Below are 27174 nucleotides of genomic sequence, written 5' to 3'. Positions count from 1 at the left end.
TATATTACAAAGCTAGCAATTATTCCACTTTCCATTGATTCAAAACCAGAAAATTGGCATATGCTTATTTTAAAGATGCTCTAAAACTTTATCCCATTCTATCTCTAGATGATATGCAATGCTTTTCTTTACTCTCAAGAAAATCATTTAGTAGCAGGTTAACGATTTAATTACCCATCAATGTGAATATCACAACCTTTACTTTTTAACCACAAAAATGATCCCTGTGATGTTAATATGTATGCTGGTAAAAATTATCCTGAATTAGATCATACTTTGAGGTAGGAATAAAACTTGGGGAGAAAGGTCCTTACTATCATTATCTGCCCAACTCTCCTTCCTCTCATGTAAAGGATTATAAGACTTAGAAATAAATTTTTAAAAATCCCTCTTTTTTCAATACCTTAACTTTCTTAAATAGTAGCTATGTTACTAAACAATAACTGCTTATTCACCAAACCCTTCACAGGTGGCCGAAACAGAGATGACTTAGAGATGCTGAGATATCTAATGATCTGTTTACCTGTTTTTAATGCCAATTTGAAATGGCATTCAAAGTTGTCAGGAGCCATTTTAACAATAGCCACCATTTTAACAAATAACAGCCATTTTATGTAATCCTTTCTCTTCCTCCTCAGAAAAGCCCGCGCGCGCCAAGCCAACACCTCTCCCACCTCCTCTTCTCATACCACGCCACTATCACCCCACTGTTCTTCCGCCTATCATAAGCTGCCACACTCTGTGACAGCCCGCCCCTTCTTCACTATGTATATAAGCAATCGCCTGACAATAAAATTTTGAGGCTTGATCAGAATCTTGTCTTGCCTCCATTCTGTGTGTCTCCTGTCTCTTCCTCTTTTCACCAGCTACAGGTAGTCCTCCTCGAGCCCACGTTCTTACCTGTCCCGCAGGACGGGACACAAAGTTATGATAATCTCCCATTAGGACAGTGGGATCCTTAAAATAAATGACATAAGTATGGTGCTCTGCAGTGTACAACTGACAAGTATGTTTATGGTCTCACTTTACAATGTAATTGGTATTTTCAAGAAAGTAAAAACAGGAAGTGAACTTCTTTAGAATCTCCAGCTCACTTAGTGTTAGGCATAGGTATGAATGATAAATTTTAGGTCAATTTTTTAAAAATATTGTTCACTTTTTTAATAATAAAAACAAATATCTATTTTATATAACTAATAGAAATATTATTTAGAAGTCCAATGCGCTATCCATTGCGCCACGGAGCCACCTTGGAAATATTATTTAAAAACACTTTTAAAGTATGTCTATCCAGCTCCATGATGGTTAACTTGAGCTAAATTTCCATATCCAATCAATTTTTCTTACTCTTTATTTCTACTAAATTTAAAAAAGAATAAAAACCCCAGAAACTATGGAGCAATTTCTCCTGGAAAACCACTGTTATTACTCTTGCAAGTCTAATTTCAGATGCAGGGACAAGTGGATTCCTAATCCACTCTTCAGTTGCATTCCATTCTGAAAGTATTGCTTAACATTCTGTTACAGCACTTAGAAATGTGTCCATTAATAAGTCTACAATTTTTCTTCAGTAAGTACAGAAAAAATCAGTAACTTTTAAGAAAGAGGCAAACTAAGCAATCAAGCCATTTCTACCAATTTGGTCTTTTTAAAAAAATCCCATTACCTTCACCTCCACGGTTTACTCTCATTTTAGCTCTTAAGTGTTAAGTTTAGGGCAATTCACAAAAATTTGCATAAATGTCTTTCCACTTACCAGCCTGTATACACTTGAAGGTGGAAAAGCAGAGTCCTGGACATACTGCCCATGTCATTGTACAACTTGGTGTACTCTGAAACATGTATATTTAGTTGCCACAATTAAATTCCCAATTTTCACTGTTTTCTTCAATACAGAATCATACCTGGAAGCTAACTCTTCTCTAGATAGAAGTCAGTGTGCATATTTACATTCAGTAGCACCAGTTTTGATTAACATAGCAGTGTCTTTTCCTGTGGTACATCCAAGTAGTGGTCCATGGCACTGAACCTCTGCCCAGTGTTTTTTAATCTATAAGTTCACAAAATAATTATTGACTAAATCTAAATTTTCCTCTCTTCAAACAGGTTTTTAGTAATCAACAAAATTAACAATTATTCAGCATTTCTCCCTCTTATACTTACACACATGTATGTAAGAACACAAGTATATGCACATACATAAGTACACACATGTACATAAGGACAGGTATGTACACATGTATCTAAATATAGAAGGGGAAATACTAAATTGTTTATTTTGTTGAAACCTGTTTACACGTACTCAGGTACATGTATGCACATTTATGCACAGTCATGTATGCCTGACCGCGTTTTGGTCAACAATAGACCACGTATTTGACAGTGGTCTGATAAGATTATAGGTGTGTACTAGGCTATACCATCTAGGTTGTTTTTTTTTAAATTTACTTTTTAATTGAAACATAATTGATTGTACATACTTATGGGGTATAGAGTTGACTATCAGTATTTCTGTGCAATATGTGATGATCAAACCAATATTAGTATGTTCATATTACAAATCACAATTATTCTGTGCCCCTTACCCAATTTCTCCCTAAACCCCCCACCCACCCTACCATCTAGGTTTGTGTAAGTACACTCTATGATATTCCCACAATGACGAAATTGCCTAACGACACGTTTCTCAGAATGTATCCCAGTTGTCGGGGGATGCGTGACTATTCTTACATACATGTATGCGCTTATGGCAAGGGGATGATTCACACTTTGCATATCAATAGAAAATGCTGTTTTGGACTCTTCTGGAAAAACTTAACTGATTTATCAAAAAGGCCCTATCACTAAATCTACCCAAAGCATTATCATAAAATCTAAAATTTCACATGATGTGGAAAGAAATTAAAGGACATGTAATTCCATTTTCCATCTGATACTTCAATTCCCTATACTATCTTTCCACAAATGGACCCCTTGCCTCTGCTTAAACAACTGGATGAAAAGGATGATCAACATCTGTTCCCCTCCCACAAAGGAACATGTTTCATCTCCAAATAACATTTACTCAGAGCTGGTCAGTTAGCTCAGTTAGTTGGTGTGCAGCCTTATAACATCAAGGTCACAGGTTTGGATCCTCTTTCCGGCCAGCCATCAGGGAAAAAAAAAGTTTACTCAGTCCTTCCTCATACTAAACTCAGATCAAGCTCCTTAAGGCTTCCACACTGGGTCCCAGTTCTACAGCTTGGAACCAAAAGAATAAATTCAATACTTTCATGTGATGGACTTTCTGAGGTTAAAAGATTATTTTAAGTCCCCTATTCTACACTAAATATTCCTCATTCCTTTAACTGTTTCTCACATGGTTCAAGCATTACCATAACCCTGTTTACTCTCTTGTGCTCCTCTATTTATATCTCATTTAGAATGTATTCCCTAAATCTAAACACAATACAGGTACTATCATATGACAGGCAATACATTTTTGGAGAATACATGAATAAACTGAAAAGGCTAAAACAGTGTTCATCTTACCCCTTTCTCATACCCATTTCTATCACTGCAGACTGTGATCATAAATTTCTTTTGGTATCCATAGCCTATTGAGAACTCACACTGCTCTTCTTGTTAAGAAAAATTTCTACCACCTTTTATCATGTTTCTATAAATTTACATCACTGAAATTTTGTACTTGAGCACATAGCATGTATAAGGAATATAAAAACCTAAGCTAGACAAATGCTTTGGTAGTTTTTACCTTTGGTAAATGTAAAACTATCTAGATCATAAGGTAGTTAAAGCCATGAATTAAAGCAATTTACTTGGAAGGACAATGAAAACTAGAAAATATGAAAGCTTTAAGCTTCTATTATTAGTACTTCAATTCTAGTTTTACTAATGATAGTTTTATATGGCTAAGGAAAGCCTGCACAAATACCTCCTAAACGAGTTTCATGGGGAATCTGAAACATAAATATCTATTTCAATTCCATATGTTCCCAACCCTCTGTATTACCATGCAGCAACAGATGTGTGTGTATGTAAATTTCAGAAACCTCACAAACATTTCATTCTTATGGCAGTTACAAGGTTATATTAACATTTTAAAATGCTTAAGAAATGTAATGATTACCTGCGGTTCAAAACCCATATCAAACATTCTGTCTGCCTCATCTAAAACAACATAGGTCACTCTTCGAAGATTTGTGACCCGACCTAAGATGAGAAGAAAAAAATAAAGACAAAAAGAAAACTAAAAATCAGTCACAATTCATTTCATGACTACCAAAACTTTAAAAAACTGTAGAGGGAACTAAAATGCCTGACTTAACCAGTGGGGTAGGTTAGGTATCTTTAAACAGTGAAAAGAAATTTTGGTCTACAATGTCTAATCTAGTGGCAAATACTTTCTGACAATGGGTATATGAGGCCCTTTATTTTGTCAAACTCGTCTCTTGCATACCATCATAGGGCCTGAAGAACCTGTAAAATTCAGAAAACAGCCCTCTCCAAAACACATCATAAAACTAAGACTGAGATGAAGCATCGAGCCACATCAGCCATTATCTGACAGCATCACCTAGAAAAAAACATATTAGAGATTACAGCGTATGTGTGGAAAGCAAGTTCCAGTGCTAACAATATCAGACGCAGAAAACTTCTCTTTATATTACTTTATAACCTACTTCCATATAGTTTAGAAGGTTCTTAAATGGGCATGTTAAACCATTAATGAGAAGCCATTTGACATCAATAGGTAACTAACAGATTACACAAAAACCTTAAATACCAAATGCATTACACGTAAATACATTTTTCTACACAAAAATACAACTCCAAATTTTATTAAGTGCTCCCTCTGGTTTAAATAAATGCAACTGGTTTCTTAACCAGTGAAAACTAAATACAAACACAGGAAATCCTTTCTAAAAGATCGATACAAACATTGCTACAAACGGTTGAATCAATCACCTGGCAAAAACATGTGTAAATAGTTATTAAAAATAAACCAAAAGGACAAATAAAGGAAAAAGGTAAAATTAATTAAGATGAATTTCAGGAGGAAACTTAATCAATGCAGCAATTGAGAAAAAACAAGGGATTATTTAATCAGCATTCAATCCAAAACTTTTCATATGCTGTAGAAGCACAATGACTTATCAAACAAATTTCTATGTCACTTTGCCAACTTCATGTAGAATTAGAATTAAGTTTATACAGAAATTCAAGCAAATGCTATTAGAAACATGCATTAGTCAGAGTTCTTAATACTCTATTTGTGGATACTGAATACTGCAAAGGAAATCTTTGAAAGCGTTTTCTTTAAAAATAGAAATGAGCCAAAATAAATGCTTCCTAATATTTCAATATTCCACATTAACATTTGCAGCCCAATTAGTTTTGCAATGTTGGGAACAGCATTAAATTACCTACCTTTGATGGTTTAAGTCTCGGAAGCCCAGTTCTATAAATCCTGACGGGCCTTTCTCCACAGAAGTTAAATAATGTCAACAGTTTAGTAACAGTTTTGATAGGGAAGAGTTTAACAAAGCATAACATTTGAGCTAAAAACATGCAATATTTACAAAAGATAAAATTTCTTAAAGCTGCAATATATTAATATTTATCCAGTATTGTAAGAAAATACTAGCTCCTGTGGGGATAAAGTATAAATTTTATAACAAAGAAAAAGACAGTACCCCACCCTTATAACAGCAAAGCCAGGACAAAAATGGACTAAGAATCTGAGTTAAGATCGAATGGATCGCCAGTTAGCTCAGCTGGGTAGAGCTTGGTGCTGATAACACCAAGGTCTAGGGATCAATCCCTGTACAGGCCAGCCGCCAAAAAGAACCCCCCAAAAAACAAATGGAGTTAATTCTGAAAAGAAATTTTAAATTAAACTTCAAAAAGATTAATGCTTACAACAATAAACTTATTACAATACAAATTTTAAGATATTACAGCTTTAAGAATAAATGCAGAAACCCTTTGTTGGTTTCTTGTATCTGCTTTAACAAAATTGTATAGAATTCAAAAATAAGAGAAAAGAGAACAAAAAACAGCCCTGACTTACCACTGTTAGCTGCTAACATGTCAATCATTCGACCAGGTGTACAAACAATAATTTCAGCACCTCTTTTCAGCTCAGCAATCTAATAAAAAAAGATGAAATTTTAGGCTATTTATCACTAATGCTTACTTAAACAGACTCAAAAATATCGCACCTGATCCTTGCATAGCTCTATACGGCAAGCTACTGAAGTCTCATTAGAAGACTCTAAAGCTTTCTTCTTAATTCTTTGGAATGCTGTGGCACTACTAAAGGAATAGGTAGCAGCAGTAAGACCACGTCATACACTTGAAACCAATGAAAACTAGAGAATTTTACCAACTTTAATTTGCTGCTATACCTCAACACCAAGAAAGGAACTTAAGAGAGCAGTTAAAAAAGTCATCATATAAGGGCCGGCCCGTGGCTCACTTGGGAGAGAGTGGTGCTGACACCACCAAGTCAAAGGTTAAGATCCCCTTACCGGTCATCTTTAAAATAAAAAAACAAAGTGATCATATAGATCAATGCTTTTCAGTTGAGGGTCGCCTCCATTACTAAATGATGAAATCAATTTAATAAGTCACAACCAGCATTTAAAAAATGATATAGAATCAAAAATTCCAGAATGCCTTAGATATCATAAAACTTTTGTTTGACTTCCACATAAACATAACATGCATGCATGTACCAGGTTATTTTTTAAGTGTATTTCTTATTACAGGCTGTGTTCAAGAAAATTGGCAAGATAAACTTAGAAAATGATCTAAGGTTCAAGGGTTTAAAATAGTATTAGGAAAACAAAAGCAAACATTCTCAGAGTGTGTCCTTGTCCTAAGCTAGTTTTGTAGTTAAATAAGTTCAAAAAATGCCACTTAATTTATCCCATTCTTCTAGCATCACAATATACGTTAGCTTATTAATGACTAAATCTTGCAGGAAAGAAACCTGTTTTAACTTTGCATAATCCAACACTTCCAAAACTTATTTGATCATACTTGTAGACTCACTTTTTTCCCTTCTAGTTAAGCAAAATATCTGATAACTATCATTCTTTAGAAGACACTTGGAGAAATGCCAAACTAAAGACAGTCAAGGTTTGTTTAAATAATTCTTGCTAAAATCATTTAAGAATGCAGATGAAATTGATATCAATGCTTTCCACTCATCACCACCTTTTAAAGATGTCAGCATGAGTCAGAGAAAATAAATGCTGACTTAGCCATCAGAAGACCTAGATTCTAGAGCTAACTCCAATACTTACTAACTTAATTGGTCAACTCACTTAATCTTTCTGGACATTCTCTCATCTGTAAAATACAAAATATCTTCTTTCCCTGGGCAAGGGAAGAGGAAGGAGGAAGGACAAGCTAATGTAAAAATGACTTAAAAATTCTAAAACATAGAATTAAAACAATTTGTTCTCCCCCCCCCAGCTTTACTGAAATATAATTGACAAATAAAAATTGTGTATACTTAAAGTGTAAAATGTAATGGGTTTTTTTGTGTTTTTCTGGGTTTATTTATTTATTTGGGGGGGGGACCTGGCCAGTATGGCGATCTGAACCTGTGACCTTGATTGTTACCAGCACCACGCTCTCCCAAGTGACCTAACCAGCCAGCCCTTAATGTTTTGATATACATATACACTGTGAAATGATTACCACAATCAAGCTAATTGACATATCATAACCTCTCATAGTTATCAACTTTTACTTTTGTGGTAAGAACAATTAAGATCTACTCTCTTTGCAAATTTTAAGTTTACAGTACAGTATTATTAACTATTGTTACAATGCTGTACATTAGATCTCCAGAATGTATTCATTCTACAGAATGTAACTCATTCTTACTAGTATTTTCACACCTCATATTTTTTAAGATTTTAGAAGCAATCACTGTTTGAAACACTAAAATAAAAATCATTCTTTAATCACTTAATTTGAGAAAAGAATGGAAAAAATGAATGTTTCTTTACCTGCTCACTGATTCCTGTTCCTCCATAAACACAAACCACTCTAAGTCCCAAGGTCTTCGAAAACTTCTTACATTCCTTAGTAATTTGTAAAGCCAGTTCTCGAGTTGGAGTCATGATGACAGCTGAAAAGATAAATATGTCAAATAGCCTAGGCACCAAAATTCTTGAGAGGCTGTGCTTTAAAGTGTTAAATTTAATCTCTGCAATAAAGTTCAGATCTCTTTGTCCAATTTGTTTGTGTTTTATGCCTCTCGGAAAACTCTTTCAAAAACTTCATAACAGTAGAGACTGTGGTGAAGGATAAGTATAAATAGACTTTAAGAATATGCTACAGGAAGATAAATGACAGTTAAACGCCTCACTCAACCTCAGGAAAACACTTGGTTGAACAGAATGCAAACAGTTCTCAACTGCAAATCACAGAATGAAGAAAATCAAGTGACTCACTCTGCTGTATAAGCCATACCGCTGCTTCCAGAAACAACCTTGGTCTGAGGGGCACAGACAGAGGAGAAATATACTGTGCCCTGTGTTTCCAAGAGAGCGGCTAAACAACTTTTCAAAACCCTACTCTAATTTGCAGAAGACATCTCTGCCAAAATGAATCAAGAAATCTGAATCTGAAAACCTAATCTTGAATGAAATGCTGGCACTACAGCCTTCTAAGGGCATTTTAAAAACTAGGAAAATACATTTCCCTACTATCTTCATATTGAGTTTATATATCCACTGATATTTGGCTAAGAACAAACCTCAACATAAATAAGCAGATAGATGCACAAGGAGTCTACCTGACAAGTCAGGGTTTAAAAACTGAGCTGCGCCAGGAGAGGCTGTTTTTATACTTCTGAGATGTCACTCCAGAGCTCTGAAGATTCTCACTCCACCTGCTGGTAGGGGGAAATCAGCCCCGAAGTGACAAATTGATAGACAAAATGTACACGAAGACATCTTTATTGTCATAATGAAGAATAATTACAAGTATCAGGTCTTTCTGATTAACTGACAACAAAGTTGTTATCTGAAAAAAAGTTTAATGAAAAGAATTGTACCTATTGGCCCCTCTCCTTCTTCTAATGACCTCTGATCCATGATGTGTCTAAACATGGGCAACAGAAAAGCAATGGTCTTTCCGCTTCCTGTCTTGGCAATGCCAATCAAATCTCTTCCAGACATTATAGCAGGAATTGCTTGCGTTTGAATTGGCGTGGGCTTTTCATAGCCATGCCTTCAAAAGAAAACCAAAGACAAGGTAAAAATTGGCATCTCTGGGGCCCTCATAGTCCCATAAGAATAAGCTCTTCCAAAACGTGGTATATCCATACAATAAAACACTATTTGGCAATACAAAGGAATAAAGTACTAAGACATTCTACAACATGGATGAGTGTTGAAAATATTATGCTAAGTGAAAAAAGCCAGTCACAGAAGACTACATATTGTATGATCCTATTTATATGAAATGTTCAGAACAGCCAAGTCTATAGAAAAATAAAGTAGATTAATGGTTGCTCAGGATTGTAGAGGATTCTTAAAGCAAATGTACTTCACAGGGCCTGGTTTTCCAAAGCCTTACAGTTTCAAATATTGACTTTGCAGAGGACTGGAAATTTTCCTCAGGCTATAAAGTCTCTGGTGTAAGGTAAAGATTTGTGGCACAGCAAGGTTGCTGGCTCAAGGACAGACTAGTTACTGATTGGAATGTAAAGATACTGGAAAATTGCTGGAGAGAGAAGGAATGTTTGCTAAAATCAAGCTTTTGTTGATAGGACCACTTAATTGCCTTAGTGGAAAGTTATCTGGCTTGTTTCACTGAAAGTTACCAGCCTATATTGTTAAACTATAACCCCACCTATGTTCTCTTCCTGTAACTTCCTAGTCTGGAAAATAAATGCAGGAAGAGAACCCCAATTTGGGGTTAATTTCCCAAGGATGCCTCTCGCTTAAGGGTTCTGGGGGGAGGTTAATAACTTTGGGGTCTCTCACTGCTCAGAAGAGATGGGCTTTGAGTAATCATTTGCATCTCCGTCACTCAAGGGAAGTGGGATGACAAATCTGTGGGGGGCAAAGCAACACAGGATAGAGGAGAAAAGAGAAGACTGACTGCTAATGGACACAGGTCTCTTTTCAGAATGATGAAAATATTCTAAAATATAGGTTATGGTGATAATTGCAGAACTCCATAAATATACTAAAAATCATTGAATTGTACACTTTAAAGGGTAACCTTTATGATAAGTAAGTTATATCTCAATAAAACATTTACAAAAAAAAGAGTAAGTTTTTCTATTAGAGTAAAAATGTACCCAAGGAGATACTTATGTGAAAGCACTATTTTGAGTAGCAAGATACTGAGAAATGTGGACAATCATCAACCACTTACTTTTTGAGGGAATTTAAGATCTTCATGGAAATTCCACACTGGACCCAAGACTTAATTGGTTTGGGACAACCTTTTCCTTTGACTGTAATACCTTCCATTTCCAATCGAAATACATTCACCTCTACAAAACAAAACCCATATTAAAAACTCTTAAATATTGTTCTACTGGTACCTTCTACTTTTCAATCAGGCATAGTAAGATTAAGAATCTTCAACTTTTATTTTTAACGCTATCAAAGACAATTCCATAGAGGAGCTACAAGAGGAAGCACTGAGCAGGTAAGAGGGATAGCTAAAGCAATTACTGCTGCAACTAAAGACAGAAAAAATACCCCAATTTCAACAATTTGGTTTTTGTCTTAAATTGCAATGGCAATAAAAGGAACAATGACAAGTAATCCAACCACATAGTCTCCTAGCTCTTGATTACCTCTGTTCAACCAGTGATAAACAGATTCACAGTGGTCCCTAACTCCCAAATCCCAGAAGGAAAAGGCTAACAGAAATATTTTATTTGCCACTTCACATGGAGATTTTCAACCCTAAAAAACCCAACTACATGAGCTAAATTAATCATTTTTTTAACACTTCTCTTGCAACTAACGGGCCTATATGCATTCCTGCTGGAAAAAGTAAAATGCATCTTCCTCTGTTCCCATTATAACCAGTAAATGAATACAAGAATTTTACCCTCTTGAGACATTTTTGCTAGTTCTGGAACTTCAACATAAAAGTTTTTTCTAAATGGTTCATATTCAATTTTTCCATGATCAACAGGTTCTAGAAGCTTTCTCTGTTTTGTCTGATAGCCTGTAAGGGCCGTCTGAAGATCAACTTCTTCTTCCTCTGAAGAATACTATAGTTAAAAAAAAAAAAAGGAAAGATCTAATTTCATTATTATATTCCACTTATGGGAAGCTATAGTCCCACCTTTTAAAATTCTTCTTTTCTAGAAACTACTCGTTAGCTTTTATTTTTTTACTTTCTAAAACAGGCTACTTGATCCACAGGATTTTCATGCTGCTCCAGCAAAGTTAAACCTCATAATTTCACAATCACCTCAAGTGACATCTGTCATTTTGAATAGAAACACATCAGCTCCTAAAATTTTTCAACTTAGTTTCTTTTTTCTTTGCCCTTATAGCAAGTCATAATGCCAAGAAAGATAAAATGATAATTCTCAGAGATGGCATTAATGAAGTTTTGCTATTATTCTCATTATATAGATCTTTCCAATATGTTAATGAGAAGAAATTTGTTCTATCACTTCATTTCTTCTCTCTGTATTGCATGCCTGAGGTAAGCTGATAAAGGGGATCAAAAAATGAGCACACAGTGAGAGATAAAAGATGTTAGAATGCTCTACCAACTGGATATACAGCTCTAATACTATTATACTGTTGAGAATAGCAAGAATTTCTCCTAATAGTTTGCAAAACTAAAAAGCATATCTCCACTAATGCTTTCTAATAAATACTTCTAAGACAAAGTCATGAGCAAAGTCAAAATTAATGAAGAATCACCTCCATGGCATCCTGGTCATTTTCCATCAGCTCGCCTTTCTTCTTATCAGAATCTACAACTGCTTTTTTGGTTGTCACTACAGTAACAACTTTTGTGACTGTTGGCCCAGACTTCTAAAATAAAAAAGGAATATGAAATATTTTGCAAAATTGAAACGAACTGTATGTCAATTGAAGTACAATGATAACTGTCATAATTTGTAATTCCAATTACCTTAGTTATTAGTGACAATTAATGAAAAGACAAATAGTAGTCTGTTTTTATCCTTAATTTGTACAAACTTTAAACGTAATATAATTACACTATATTTTATAATACATCCATACAGACATAGTTTACTGTATAATATATAATTTTATATAATATATTTTTAAAATACTATTAAATGGTAGTTTTCACTCATTAAACAAGCCAGGCACTGTACTGGGAGCTTGGATGAATCAACAAACAAAACAGGTAAAGGTCTCTGTCCTTGGGAAGTTTATATTTCAGAGGGGAGAAGAGACAAACTGTAAACACAATAAAAAAAATAAATTACAAAATTTGTCAAAAGGTAGTAAATGCTATTTTAAAAAAAGGATAGGGTGAAGGGGGTCAAGAGTTTGAAAGATAGGAGTGCTGGAGAAGTCTGGAGAGGACCTATCAAAAAGGTAACATGTAAGCAAAGATACTGAACAAAAATGATACTGGTGAGAGAATGACTTTTTTTTTTTTTTCTTTTTTTCTGTTTTGGCAGCTGGCCAGTACGAAGATCCTAACCCATGACCTTGGTGGGTTTTTTTTTTTGTCTTTTTTTTTTTTTTCATGACCGGCACTCAGCGAGTGAGTGCACCGGCCATTCCTACATGGGATCCGAACCCGCGGTGGGAGCACCGCCGCGCTCCCAGCGCCGCACTCTCCTGAGTGCACCACGGGCTCAGCCCATGACCTTGGTGTTTTAAGGCTGCACTCTAACCCACTGAGCTATCAGGCCAGCCCTGAAAGAAGAACATTCACAGCTAAAATTCACCAGTATCTCTAGTACTCAGAATGAGTACTTTCATCTCTGAGATGAAGGGAAACAAAACATTTAACTTTACAAAGTCATGCAAATCAGCAGTGATCCAATGCAACAATGAATTCAAGTTATCCAAGTGGGAATATAAATCTTTAAAAATAAAGAAAATTCCATACCTTTTCATTTCCCCCACCACCTTTTACACTTCTCATATTAAACTTTTTTACTTCCTCTTTCACTTCTTCCATATAAGCATCTAATGGATCTAATTCCTCACCCTCCATTTCATTTCCTTCCTTTTCAGCTTCTGCAGGATCATCTTCATCATCTAAAATATGAGAATATACTTTCCTTGTAAGCGTGTTTCAAAAGGAAATATTCCACAATCAGACCACACCCCACCTTTCCAACCTTTCCTCCCACTGCCCAAACACCCCCGTTTCCAATTACTCCAGCCACGCTGCAGTTCAAATGCTCACACTTGGAAAGTTTTAACATTTTTACATCAAGCATGTATTACTTCTGAATAACAATAATAATGATAAAAGAAATAAATGCTAATAAATTACAAATCATTTCATTCAAAAGGGACAAAAAGATTATGCCTAAAAAATGGATCTCCTGTGTTAGATTTTACAGCTACACTGCTAGAAGCAGAACCAAAAACTTTCTCTGCCAAATCACATTTTAAATTATTTTTTTCTTTCAATTACCATTCTTTAATTCACAGAGAAAAAAAACTGCACATCATTCTTAATTCAAGACAAGCCAATCTTTTATATAACTAAGACATCATGACCACTTATAAATAGAATCCACTAATCTATTTAAACCACTCTTTGAAACTTTCACAGAAAATTGACCAAAATTCCATTTTCCTATAAAATTCTATCATCTTCCAGCTTACTAAAACCTCAAAACTCAAAATCAGATGTGGAGGGGTAATGTTTCTCTCCTAAACTAGGAAAAATCAGAGAAGGGACTAGAAAGCATGCTCTTAACTTACTCTCATTACTAACATTCCTACTGATGGTAAAAAAAGTAAAAAGCTATTTACTGACTACATCCATAGGCACCCAACTCTTCACTGTAAAGTAAAATCAGTGATCCTTACTGAATACTACAATTATTAAAAGGGGCATTTAAAATCTCAACATGAATCCAGCAATTCCCCTTCTAGGTATATACCCAAAAGAACTGAAAACACGGTCTCAAACAGATATTTGCACACAAGTGCTAACAGCAGCATTATTCCCAATAACCAAAAGGTGGAAAAACCCAAATGTCCAACCACAGATGAATGAACAAAATGGTGTCATATACATATACTGGAACATTATTCAGCCATATAGAGGAAAGAATTCCTGACACATGCTACCACACAAAAAAAACCCTTTAAGATACTATACTAAGGGAAATAATCCAGACAAATAAAAAAGAAATATTCTATGATTCCACTTATATAAGTCATCTAGAACACGCGAATTCATAGAGACAGAAAGTAGAACAGAGGTTACAAGAGGCTGGGGAGGAGGCAGGATGGGGAGTTGTTAAATGGGTACAGACTTTGAGATGATAAAAAAGTTCTGGAAACAGTGGTGATGGCTGTAGAACACTATGAATGTACTTATTATCACTGAATTGTACACTTAATAATTAAAATGGTAAATATTACGTTATGCATATTTTTTCACAAGAAAAAAGGCCAAAAAAATCCCAACATGAAATATTACCCATAATTCTAGAATAATTTACATGAATTGTTATACAGGTCATTAGGCTAACAAACAAATATACCATCATCATCCTCTAAACTCCATTTTTTCCCTTGTTTCATCTCTTCAATTTCCTTTTTCAGTTCCCCTATGTTTTCCATGGCCTTTTTACGTTGCTCTTCTCTCCATTTCTCCACTCTCTCTTTTCGTTTTCTCATTTCTTCTTCAAGCTTATTTTGGTCAAAATTCTTGGGAGGGCAAAAGAGAGATAAAGAGAGAAGAAAAATAAAAAACAAAACCAGTATTAATAATACTACTCCAAGTGACATTCCAAATAAGTTCTCCAAAGTATAAAAAAGGAAAAGGAAAAGCAGGTATACATACAAACTTCTAAAAGTAGACCAGATTTAGTAGATCACACATTTTTATAAATATATCCACAAATATATTACCAAAATGAAATCACAATAAAAATCATCTTCAACTAAGAAAGGTGAAAGATTTCAAACACGATAAATTAATCTCATTTTAGCTACAATTAATATACACACATAAATTTGATTTTTTCCTCAGAGTAAAAAACTAAATCAACTAGCAAGCACAGTTCCCCAGTTATTCTCAATTTTAAATCCCCCAAACTCCTCCAAGATTGCTTCTGTGAAAAACAATTTTTTTTTTTTTTTTTGGTGCCAGGCTGGTATGAGGAAAACAACCTTTGACCTTGGTGTTATGAGGCCGCACTCTAACCGACTGAGCTAACCAGCCAGCCTAAAGCAATTTTCTATTACAAGTTAATGAGTAAAGGAAAGCATATCAACATGACTAACTTTTGGTCTTGTAGGCTTTAGGTCTAGGTTTCCTAGAAACAGCCATTCTAAAGCCTTCATCAAGACTATTAATGCTCTGAAGAGGAGGAAGCAAATCACCTTCACAGCCACAATCAAAGATTTGAAGATTAAGCATTACAGGAATCAAAATTTTACACATGCTATCATTATGTCTATTTATGAAAATATACATGTAAAAAATGAAGAAAATATTACAAAACTGTAATGATGGTGTTTTGGGTGCCTGGGATTACAGAGAATTACTTCTGACTTTCTAAATGTTTTCTGACATGGTTATTCTATGTTTGTGTTTTAAAAATAAATTTATTTCTTAAACAAACAAAAAAAAGCTTTGCTCCTAAATTTATATCCTTTATAATAAAATCCATCCTCTTGAAAGATAAGCCTAGGAATGTTTGCTTTCTCAAGATCAACCAGTCATTAAAGAGAAGAGATACGATCAGAAGAAGCCAGATCCTCAGTCTTCCTGTGTTGTATCCTTTCTTAGCTACCCTGATCAGCAAGCAAGTCTCTTAAGAAAAGGAACCACTAAAAAATCAGAATTCAATAAGAAAACAAAACAAAAAAAGAAGTAAAGCTATAATGTTTTCTAAAATGGGCAAAAGATATGAATAGGTAGTTCAAAGAAAAGTGCAAATAATCAAACTTACAAAAAAAAATATTATTTATATTATAAATTTATATTATATTATGTCCATAGCATTTAAATAGTCACTAATTTAAAGACATGTAACTCTGGCCACCAAAAGAAAGAGACATGAAACTCAAAATAATAAGATCCACCCTAGCCAGCCACCAAAAATAAAAATGAAGAAAATAAGATTACAATTACTTCCTATTGGACTGGTAAAATTAAACTTTGAAATTCCCAAGTCAGCAAGTATGTGGAGAAACAAACATTTTCATATGTCTAAATTCTTGAGTATAAATTTATACACTTTTTTAAAGGGCAATTGATAATATTTATATGGTATGATCGCATTCTATAAATAAAAACATGTAATATGTAGAGATCTGCAACTTTTTACAGAAAACAATTTTCTCATGGGACACATATTTTCCTGTTTATCTTATGTATCTGTTACCATTTATTTAAAAATAAAGCATATGGCATTAAAAAACTAAACTTGTGGGCCAGCCCCGTGGCGCACTCGGGAGAGTGCAGCGCTTGGGAGCACAGCGACGCTCCCACCGCGGGTTCGGATCCTATATAGGAATGGCCGGTGCGCTCACTGGCTGAGCGCGGTGCCGGCAAAACCACGCCAAGGGTTGCGATCCCCTTACCGGTCACAAAAAAAGACCAAAAAAAAAACTGAACTTGTCATCATAGAAACAAGTTTGATTTGATACAATTACTTTTAAGTTAGTAAACATACACCAGCATCTTTTTCCTTTTCATCCTCCTTGTCATCTTTGTCTTTTTTCTTCTCTTTAGAACTTTCCCCACCATCAGTCTTCTCCTTGGATCTAGACCTACCAAAAAAAAGAAAGCAAGCAAGAGATATCATCTGTTTGTGCTTGGAAACACACATTTTAAAATACTTTTATAGACTTGTATTTCACTTTTGCGTAAGAAATAAACTTCTAAGAGCCAACTGCATTTTCATGTTCCATTAATAAACACCTTAAAAATATAATGAAAAAATTAATCTCATGACATTAAAAGCAAACATCACTAAATGTTTGGAAATCCAACCAAAAAAAACTGGACATACCATATAGAAACAATTATGAAATTTAAATAGTATAGTTAAAATTTAATAAATGGAGAAATACACCAGGATCTTAATACTCTGCAAGATAATTTATACATGTAATATTTAAAACCTAAATGGGCTTACATTTTGAGCCTACTTATGGTATCTTATAATGCATAAAATTTCTTAATTTTAATGTAATCAAATTAATGAATTTTTTTCCCCTTTATGATTGGTGCTTTTTTGAGTAGTTTAGAAACCTCCCAGATTTGAAGATACCTAGGAGTGAAGAAGATATTCTACAGTATAAGCTTCTACAAGGTTTATAGTTTTGCCATCTAATTTGATCTTTAACTTGTCTGGAATTGCTTTTTGTGCACAGAATGAGGTGGGTGGTCTTATTTCACTATAGAAAAGCAAATGTTCCTAGCTCCATTTATTTTTAAAAACTTTCCCCCACTGATTGCAGTGTCATCTCTGTCATTAATCAAATGGCCATAAGTATAGATCTATTTCCAGCCTCTTTATACGGTTCCACTGATTTATTTATCTATCCTTACACAAATACTGCACTGTCTTTATTTGTGTAACTTTATAACAAGTTTTGATAGACTTGGTAGAGCAAGTCCTCCAACCTTTTCTTCAAGAGTATTTAGAGGAGGAGGGGGTAGCTGGTTAGCTCAGTTGGTTAGAGTGTGGCCTTCTAACACAAAGGTCAAGGGTTTGGTTTCCTGTACCTGCCAGCTGCCAAAAAAAAACCCCCAAAAACCAAGAGTATTTATTGGGAAAAAAGGAAAAAAAAAAAAGAAAGAAGAAGAGAGAAATAAAAAGAAGAAAAAACAAAACAAACAAAAAAAAAATACGGATTTATGGGGCTGGCTGGTTAGCTCAGTTGGTTGGAGCATGGTATTGATAACACCAAGATCCAGGCTTCAATCCCTGTACCAGCTAGCCGCAAAAAAAAAAAAAAAAAAAATCAGTATTTACATCCCTTTGCATTTCTAATTTTATGATCAATTTATGAAATACCCTTCTATTCATATCTGCTAAGAACTTTTAAACATGACTGTAATATTGAAATTAAGAAAACATATTTACCAAATCTATTTAATATGACTTTTCTCCTTGAATCTTATTAATATAGAGTATTATTCTTAATGATTTTTCTAATGTTAAACCAACCTTCCATTCTCAGAATAAAGCCAACTTATGTTATATTATCCTTTTTTATACATTGTTGGATTTGGTATACAAATATTTATGTTTAGATTGACTACAGCCTATAATTTTCTTTTCTCACACTGCTCATATCAGGTTTTATTAATATCTACGTTATTCTCAATTCACAAAATGAAGTAAGATATTTTTTTTAAGTCTCTATTCATTAAACGTACCATTATAGAGAGTGAAAAGACTAATCAGAGTAAGAAAATATATTTATCACTCATATAACTGACAAAATACAAATATGCAGAATATTTAAAAACTACAACAAAAACTCCTATAAATCAATTTTTAAAGAAAGAAACAACTCCATAGGAAGAGGAGCAGAAGACTTGAAGATGTACTTCAGGAAAGAGGAAATTCACAAGATGAACAAAAACATGAAAAATCATTCGAACTCATTAGTAGTCATGGAAATGCAAATTAAAATCGCAATGATTTGTGTTATCACACATCTACCTAACTGGCAAAAACTTAAAGGCCTGGCAACTCCAAACACTGGAACGGGTATGGAGCAACAGAATTCTCATATGCTGATGATAATTAGTACAAACTCTTTGGAAAACGATTTGGGATTACCTACTAAAAATAAAGCTATGTTTCTTCTATACCAAACAATTTCACTCCTAGACATACGCCCTAGGGAAACTCATGCACATGTATACTAGTATATATATACATACACAAAAATGCTCATAATAGCACAAAAGATAAAACTAACCAGGGCTAGTTCATTAGCTCAGTTGGATAGAGCACGGTGCTGATAACACCAAGGTCCAGAGTTCAATCCCTGTACCAGCCAGCCACCAAAAAAAACCCAAGAAAAACAAACTAAACATCCACCTCAGAAGAATGACTAAAATTGTGGTATATTTATGCCCCAGAATACTATTCAGCAATGAAAATGAACCATTGCTACAAAAAATACAGATAAATCTGAAACAATGGTGAGCAAAGACATAAAAGAATATACTACTCCATTCATGTAAAGTTTAAAAATATATAAATTAATTTTTTCCCAGATACAATGCAGGTGGTGAAACTACAAAGAAATGCAAGGAAATTATTAGCACAAGTCAACAGTGGTTTTATCTAGGGAGGAAGAGAGTTGCGTTAGAGAAGGGAAACAGAGGGCTTTCAGGGTACTGACATTTTATTTCTTGACCTTGGTGTTGCATACATGGATGTTTGCTTTACAATTATTTAATAAACTACATGTTTATATTTCATTCACTTTTCTAAATTTGTTTTATTTTTAATTTAAAAAAAATCCTATTGGAGGGGTTGGCTGGTTAGCTCAATTAGGTTAGAGCGCAGTGTTATAACACCAATAACAATAACACCCGATCCCAGTACCTGACAGCTGCCCACCTCCCCGCTACCACCAAAAATCACAATGGTATTACACTGGCCTTGGTAAAATAAAACTAAAATTTGTAAAGTAGAATAAACATGGGAAAAATACTAATAACTAATATGAAAAATATACAGAAAACAGATACAAGTCTACACATCAACTATCCTATGATTTCAATGCAGAAACAATAATAGGTAAAGAACAAAATATTAATAAATGAAATATTAATAAACAAATTATATCTAACAGATAAATTATATCTCAAAATTGAATATTACTGGCATCTCAAGGAAACATGTACATTTAACTTACACAAGCAAAGCTCACCCATCCTGAATTCAGCAATGCACACCATTAGTTAAAAAGTTATTTGCCAACCAACCTCAGAAATACTATCTAAGAAATTAATTTCAAAAGAAAGGGCCAGCCCCGTGGCTCACTCGGGAGAGTGCAGTGCTAGTAGCACCGAGGCCACGGGTTCGGATCCTATATAGGGATGGCCGATGCGCTCACTGGCTGAGCGTGGTGCAGACCACACTGTGCCGAGGGTCGCGATCCCCTTACCGGTCAAAACAAACAAACAAACAAAAATAATAATAATTTCAAAGGAAAAAACACAGTTCCTACAAAGATGTCTATAAAACATAATTATGACCATAAATAGTATGGTTTTTTTTTTTTTTTTTTTTGGTCTTTTTCGTGACCTGCACTCAGCCAGTGAGTGCATGGCCATTACTATATAGGATCCAAACCCGCGGCAGGAGCGTCGCTGGCTCCCAGCGCCGCACTCTCCCGAGTGAGCCACGGGGTCGGCCCTAAATAGTATGTATTAAATAAAAGTACAATGCATCGAGTGTTAAAACTGACAGAATCTAGTATTTTCCAATTGAAACATAAACTTTATAACCTATTAAAATAAAATTCTGAGGTCTGGCCCATGGCTCACTTGGAAGAGTATGGTGTTGATAACACCAAGGCCACGGGTTCAGATCCCTATATAGGGATGGCTGGTTCCCTCACTTGGGAGAGGGTGGAACTGACAACACCAAGTCTAGGGTTAAAATCCTCTTACCAGGCATCTTAAAAAAAAAAAAAAAAAAAAAAAAATTCTGCCAACAGTTCAAGGTAGAAGTTATATTTGGCAATTATTTAGAAAGATAAATTTAAAGGAAAAAAAAAAAGGAGAGATAGAGAAGAGAGCCAGTTCCCAACCTGCATGATAGATACAGTCCAATGGTAACATTACCTATTCTCAGCTTTCTTGCTTTTATTACCAGGACTGGAGGACCGGGATCGCCGACCCCGACTTCTACTCCTTGAGCGTCTCCTGTCTCGACTGCGGGATCTTCTTCGTTCTCGACTTCTCTCTCTCTCCCTACTTCTGGAACGCCTGCAAGGGGGTCATTTTTCATTTATTCTGTGGCCAAATGTAGCTATTATTTCAGATCATGATTCTGTTCCATGGTGAAACAAACTTCTTAAATTATTACCATTATTAAAGGCCAAGGCCTCAATTAACTATCAAATCAGCTAATTAAGAAACAAGTAATTCCCCATACTGGGGATGAGGGGAGGAGAGGAAAGAGGGGCAAGGAGGAGTAAAGCCAATTTTTACAAGTACTCAATGTAAAAATGGGGACACCAATTTTATAATGATGTTTGTTGAAAAACAACAAATCTGTAATAATAGCTATTTTAAATCTACAGCCTATAATAGAAAATCTAATTTTCAAAGACAGCCTAAACCTAAGTGTCAGATGGGCATAACGAGGCTGTGAAAAGATCACTAATCTGAAGATGAGGAAGCAAGAAATTCTATCCTGGTACTGTTAGTAATTAATCAGTTACATGACATAGGTCAAATCTTCAACTTTCTGGGTCTGTTTCCTCATCTATAAAATTTGGAGATTTTGTTAGATAATCTCAAAATCCTTCTTGCTCTAAAATTCTGTGATTCTACTTTCACACCAAAAAGTCAAAGACCAAATGTAAAGTGACCAATTTCGCTTAACTAAATAGTGTGAAATTGTTCCTGGGACCACATAATATGAAATTGAATTAGTCAGCACTATCCGCATTGTCATAAGTATTTTCCCTGAGTACTACGTGATACTATTGCACTCTCTCTTTCCAATGTCTGAAAAAGATAAAGTCAAATTCTTTCTGTGATTCTGTGATCAGTTCACAGCATAACATATCTTCCTTTCCTATTTTAACGAGAAACTGCATTAGAATTCTTTTTTTGGGGGGGTGTGGGGAAGATTATTTTTACTTAAAGACTATTTTTTGCCTCAAGAAAGGGTTGTGGTTGCTTGACTAGTGCCAAGGAATATGTAATCAAGTAAACGTAAAATAAAAATTAAGGTGTTCTTTAGTTTAAACCTAAGACAGTTCATTAAAATAGATTAAAAAGGAAAGGAGGGATTGGAGAGGGCTCTGTCCTGTTTCTTTTTCCTGTTTAGTGGTGGCTCTGAACACATCGGTCAGCTCTCTTGGGGCAGAATTAGAATAGAATCCCTTGTAGAGAACATATTATCTTACTTTTTACTTCATGTTTTACCTGTCTCAGGGGACTTCAGGGTTCACTTTGGGTTACAGGAAATACAGCCTAAAGTTTCCAGACTTAAAATACTCTTTGAGAGAGTCTTCGTAGGCAAATCTTTCTGGGTCTAATCAAACAAGCTTGGGATAAAGCAGAAGGCCTACAAATAGACCACCAAATTCTAGTCCAAAACACACTTTTGAAGAAGCGCAATTTAATTGAAGTCCCAACTCATCACTGGTCCTTTGGAGATTGTCTTACCTCCAAAAAAAAAAAAAAAAAAAAAGTCTTACCTCAGACGCTTCCTGTCTCTTGACCGAGATCTTCTTTTATCCCTGCTACGAGACCTTTCTCTCCTTCTATCTCTATCTCTACTTCTAGATCGTCTGTCATCTCCACGTTTACTTCTTTTGTCTGAGGGTGAGCGACTTCTAGATCGACTTCCAGAGCGTCCCCGTGACGCCGATCGCTTCCGATAGTGGCTAGAATAGTATTAAGCCAAAGATTAAGCTTAGCAAATACAGTTAGCTTCTATTACATTTTATTTATTTTATGACATTTTTTCCAAAAAATTTCAGCAAACAAATTCATCACTGAAAGGGCTCTTTATAAACTTTTTTTAAAATTAGGAGGAAAACAATGAACCCTTCTGCTACAGCACATGCAGAGAGGGAAAAACTATCGTGAAAGAGAAGCAAGGACAGGGTACAAAATAGACCAAGGCAACTTACTTCTGGTAAAGGAAGGGATGACAGACAAGCAAAGAAACAAATATACAGTATGTCAAGTAGTGCTATAGAGAAAAATAGATCAGAGTAAAGGAAAAACCTTCCAGGCAAAAGGCACAACAAGTGCAAAGTCCCTGAGAAGGAAGCTCGACTGGTGCAAGGAACAGCAAGGAAGTCATGTGTGTGGCTGGGGTGGAAAGAGCAGCAAAGAGAGCACCATGAAACAAGATGAGAGAAACACCACAGCAGTCAAACATGGAGGGCCTGGGCCGAGCCCGTGGCGCACTTGGTAGAGTGCTGCGCTGGCAGCGCGGCGACGCTCCCGCCGCGGGTTCGGATCCTATATAGGACTGACCGGTGCACTCACTGGCTGAGTGCCGGTCACGAAAAAACGACAAAAAAAAAAAAAAAAAAAAAACATGGAGGGCCTTATAGGCCATTATAAGGACTTGTTTTTACTCTAAATAAGATGAAAAACTACTTGAAGATTTTAAGCAGAGGCATAGCATAACCTCACTAATGTTTTTAAAGTATTATTCTGGCTGCTGAATGAAGAACAAACCAAAGGAAGGAAAGCGCAAAAGGAGAGAAAACAGGTAAAATCCTAGAGCAATCATCCAGACAGTGGTGGCTTAAATCAGAATGGCCAGGGTGGAGATGTTGAGAAGTGCCAAAATCTGGATACTGTGAAGGTAGCACTGATAGGACTTAATGATGAACTAAATGTCAAGTGTGACAGCAAGAGAGAAGTCATGGATGTCTCCAAGATATCTGACCAGAGCAAGTAGAAAAATTAAGTTGCCATTTACTAAGATGGGAAGGCTAAGGAAGGAGTAAATGTGGGGGGAATGTGGGAAGTCAGAATATTTACTTGGACATATACAGTACGTAGCTGAAATATAAGTACAGAGTTCAAGGAAGAGGTCTGGTCTAGAAATATAAGTTGGGGAGCCATCAGTGTACAAAGGCTATTTAAAGCTATAAACCTGGATAACACCACTAGGGAATGAATGCACCCGATTATCCTTTCAGCACCTCAAGTTCAATGCGTAGAAACCCAAATTTGTTACGGTTCCCTCTCCAAACCATTTATATCCCAACTTTCAACCACTAAGCTCAAAACATAAGTTACCCTCAATATTTTTCTTTTTCTCATTCTACACTACTAATAAAACACCAACTATCACCAATTTCACCTCCATAATTCCTTTCACATTATATCTCCTCCTCAGAGTTCCCACTGTTACTATTCCATATCAGACCTATCTACTTATGACATTTTTAAAGACTCCTGGTCTTCCTCCTTCTATGCCCTTTTCCTTTCAATCTGTCTTAGTGCCGCCAGGGTAATCTTCCTAAAGCAGAATTCTGATCCTATTGCACACTTCTTACACAAAATCTTCAAAGGCTCACAAATAAATTCTTACCTTCAAAACTAAATCTACAATCCACCCACTTTCTGGGTCCAAGTCCTTTTCAGGACCTACATTCCTACTACTTCTCTTCAGCCTTTCATGAAACCTACAAACAAGAATACTTCAAAAAGCTCATGGGAAAAAACAGAATTAAAAGAAAATACTAATTTTTCCATGAACTTTTTGCAATACCCTCATGTGTAGGCAAGCTAGGCTCTCTAGCTATTTCTCTAACACCTTGCCATTTCCTACCTCTGAGCCTTTCACTATTCCCTGAACAAACCCAGAGCACAAACCATGCACAGCAGATGGGAAAGGGAGAAGGCTGAAGGGATGGATTTTCTTGTGAAAGACCTTGAAGGCTGTCTTAAGAGTCTGAATTTCACCTTGGAAGCAGTAGGAACTAATGGAGACCAAGTCAGGGAAATGACATGATATTTATTTCAGAAGTGTCACTGGCTACAATGCAAGGGATCTACGATTAGGAGATCAAGATCAGAGGAAGATAATTCAGGGAGGAACCTATCTGAAGCAGGTGTGGAAGGCTGGGCAATAAATGATTACAGCCTCAATTAAGTCAGGTAGAGCAGGAATGGGGAATGGGTGCAGAATCTGGTTGGATGTAGGCAGAAAGAGAAAAATGAATCATATAAATACCACTTCCAGGTTTCTGGCTTGGGCAGCCAGATGAATGGCAATGCCTTCAGAGAGATTTAAAAGACCTTCACAGGAATTTTCTGTAATTAAGGAAATATTCTTTATCTTTATCCAGGTGATGGTTACAAGGTTTACGTATTTGCTGAATTTCATCACGTTCTACCCTCACACTCTGTCCATTTCCCTGAATATAATTATACCTCAATAAAATACTGTTAGCATTAAAAACAAAACTCTCACTGTCCCTAGATATAAACACAGTCACAGCTAAATACAAGCTAATAGTCATCTTTAAGATAACAAACCTCAAGGTCCCGAACCAGTTATCAACAATCTAAAGTTATGATGAGATCTCATATTTCTAATAAGATTTCCCAGTCCATAGTTTCAAAGGGATAGAAAGCAGGTAACAAAAAAAAATATGAAATCTGTTTGCGAAGTAAATGTCCACGCAACAAATATTTATAGTAGCGCATTAAAAGCCTAGTCGTGTAGTGCGGTAGGTGCGGTAAAATTGTCTGCCTACACGCTCCTATCAACTGACTTGGGAAAATACCATATAGGCACAGATAACTAAAATGCAGAGTGATGGGCGCCAAGAAAATGCTGCAAACGCGAAGTGATGAGAAATTCAACAGGGATCACCAATGACTGAGGTGATCTGGGTACGCTGCGTGGAAGTGGCGGGATGTGGTGCCCAATCACTGACGTCCTGGAAGGTTGTTCCCGCTTCAAGGGCTCGAACCGGCGGATGGAAGGGCAGGAGAAGCCTGTGCCCGTCGCCGGCCCGAGCACAGCCATTCCTTCAGCCGAGGTCCTCAACCCCTACAGTGGCCGCGGAGCAGCGCCGGCCGCACATGCCCGGCCTAGCCCCTCAACCACTTTAACTCCCGCCTCTTCTCACGATCCCAAGAAGCCACTTGCCCGCTCGCCCGCCCGGCGCAATGCCTTACCGTGACTCCCGACCCATGCTACCGGCCGCAGGAAAGCCGGCGCCGCTGGGGACGACGCGTAGATGAACGGGACAAAGGAGGAGACCGCGCTGCCTTCGGAGAGCCGGGCAAGGACCAGCACTAGAAGGCGGCAGCAGCTCCAGCGGTGGCGGCCATCCCAGCACAGCCAACGAAAACAGGACGTGCTGGCGCCAGTGGCAGGAGGAAGGGAAAAGGCGGCCGGAAACGGCTGCCTCTCCACAGCGCCGCCTCTCGGCTGGAGGGCGCACAGCGCGGGCAGCGCCGAAAGGAAATTCGTTGGCACTACCGGGGGGCGCCACAGCCTTAGCCGGCCCTGGGAGGGTCTTTCCTGCAAGGGCCACGAGGGCGTCCCGGGCAGGCCGCTGCTGTCCCAGGACCTGTACGGAAGTCTGCCCTAATCGGAGCTAAATAATAGTGCAACCATCTCCATACACTCTATTCATTTATACATCCACTCGTGTTTATATGCTTTGTCATGTGCCAGGCAGGTGCTAGATCCTGGGAGCTTACAGTCAAGGGTAGGAAATAGACATGACTGAAAATGCAAGCAGATGTAATATAGCAAGGAGAGTCCACCATTGGATAGGGGATCAGAAAGAGTTCCCAAAGCAAGCAAGTGACCTTTGATGTGAGATTTGAAGACCAAGTAGGAGTTTAACCGGTGTAGAAGAGGACTAAGAGCTAGCTAAAAATATATTAGCAAAAGATTATAATGGTTCTTAACATTGCCTGACCTGGCAATCGGTGTTCCACCCCGATGTTCTGATTTAATTGGTCTGAGTACATCTTGTGCACTGGAAATTTTTAAGCTTCCAAGGTAATTCTGACGTACAGTCAAGATTGAAAAAACCAGCCTCATGGATCACATAGAAATGTTTTTGCAGAAAGCTGTAACGGAGTTGGGCAGAGGCTCTCATTTTTACTTCACATGCCTCTGAACTATTTTACTTTCTTACATCACAAGATAATAGAAAAGTTCTGCATCTTGATTGGGGCAGTCATGGTGTGGATGTACGAGTATGCATTTGTTAAAACTCACTAACATAGACACTTCAAATTAGTGCGTTTTACTGTTGGTTTTTCTAA

At 36.4% G+C, this 27174-nt stretch overlaps 1 protein-coding gene across 1 annotated transcript in view; it reads right to left on the bottom strand.

Annotated features, from left to right (window-relative positions):
• The window catches only part of DDX46 (DEAD-box helicase 46), a 63381-nt gene extending 37151 nt beyond the window's left edge, over positions 1-26230 (bottom strand). The window contains exons 1-13 of the mRNA XM_063085677.1: positions 26068-26230; positions 22608-22796; positions 21019-21162; positions 16871-16967; positions 14729-14894; positions 13108-13259; positions 11934-12047; positions 11101-11266; positions 10411-10531; positions 9080-9255; positions 8028-8149; positions 6074-6152; positions 4130-4212 (exon numbers count right to left, since the gene is read on the bottom strand). Coding sequence (XP_062941747.1) covers positions 4130-4212; positions 6074-6152; positions 8028-8149; positions 9080-9255; positions 10411-10531; positions 11101-11266; positions 11934-12047; positions 13108-13259; positions 14729-14894; positions 16871-16967; positions 21019-21162; positions 22608-22796; positions 26068-26084 — 1626 coding nt within the window. The 5' untranslated portion in view covers positions 26085-26230. The remainder of the gene's footprint in view (positions 1-4129; positions 4213-6073; positions 6153-8027; positions 8150-9079; positions 9256-10410; positions 10532-11100; positions 11267-11933; positions 12048-13107; positions 13260-14728; positions 14895-16870; positions 16968-21018; positions 21163-22607; positions 22797-26067) is intronic.
• Between the last annotated feature and the right edge of the window lie 944 nt (positions 26231-27174).

Source organism: Cynocephalus volans, chromosome 2 (genome assembly GCF_027409185.1).
Source record: "Cynocephalus volans isolate mCynVol1 chromosome 2, mCynVol1.pri, whole genome shotgun sequence".
NCBI lineage: Eukaryota > Metazoa > Chordata > Mammalia > Dermoptera > Cynocephalidae > Cynocephalus > Cynocephalus volans.
This window is presented reverse-complemented; position numbering and strand designations above follow the sequence as displayed.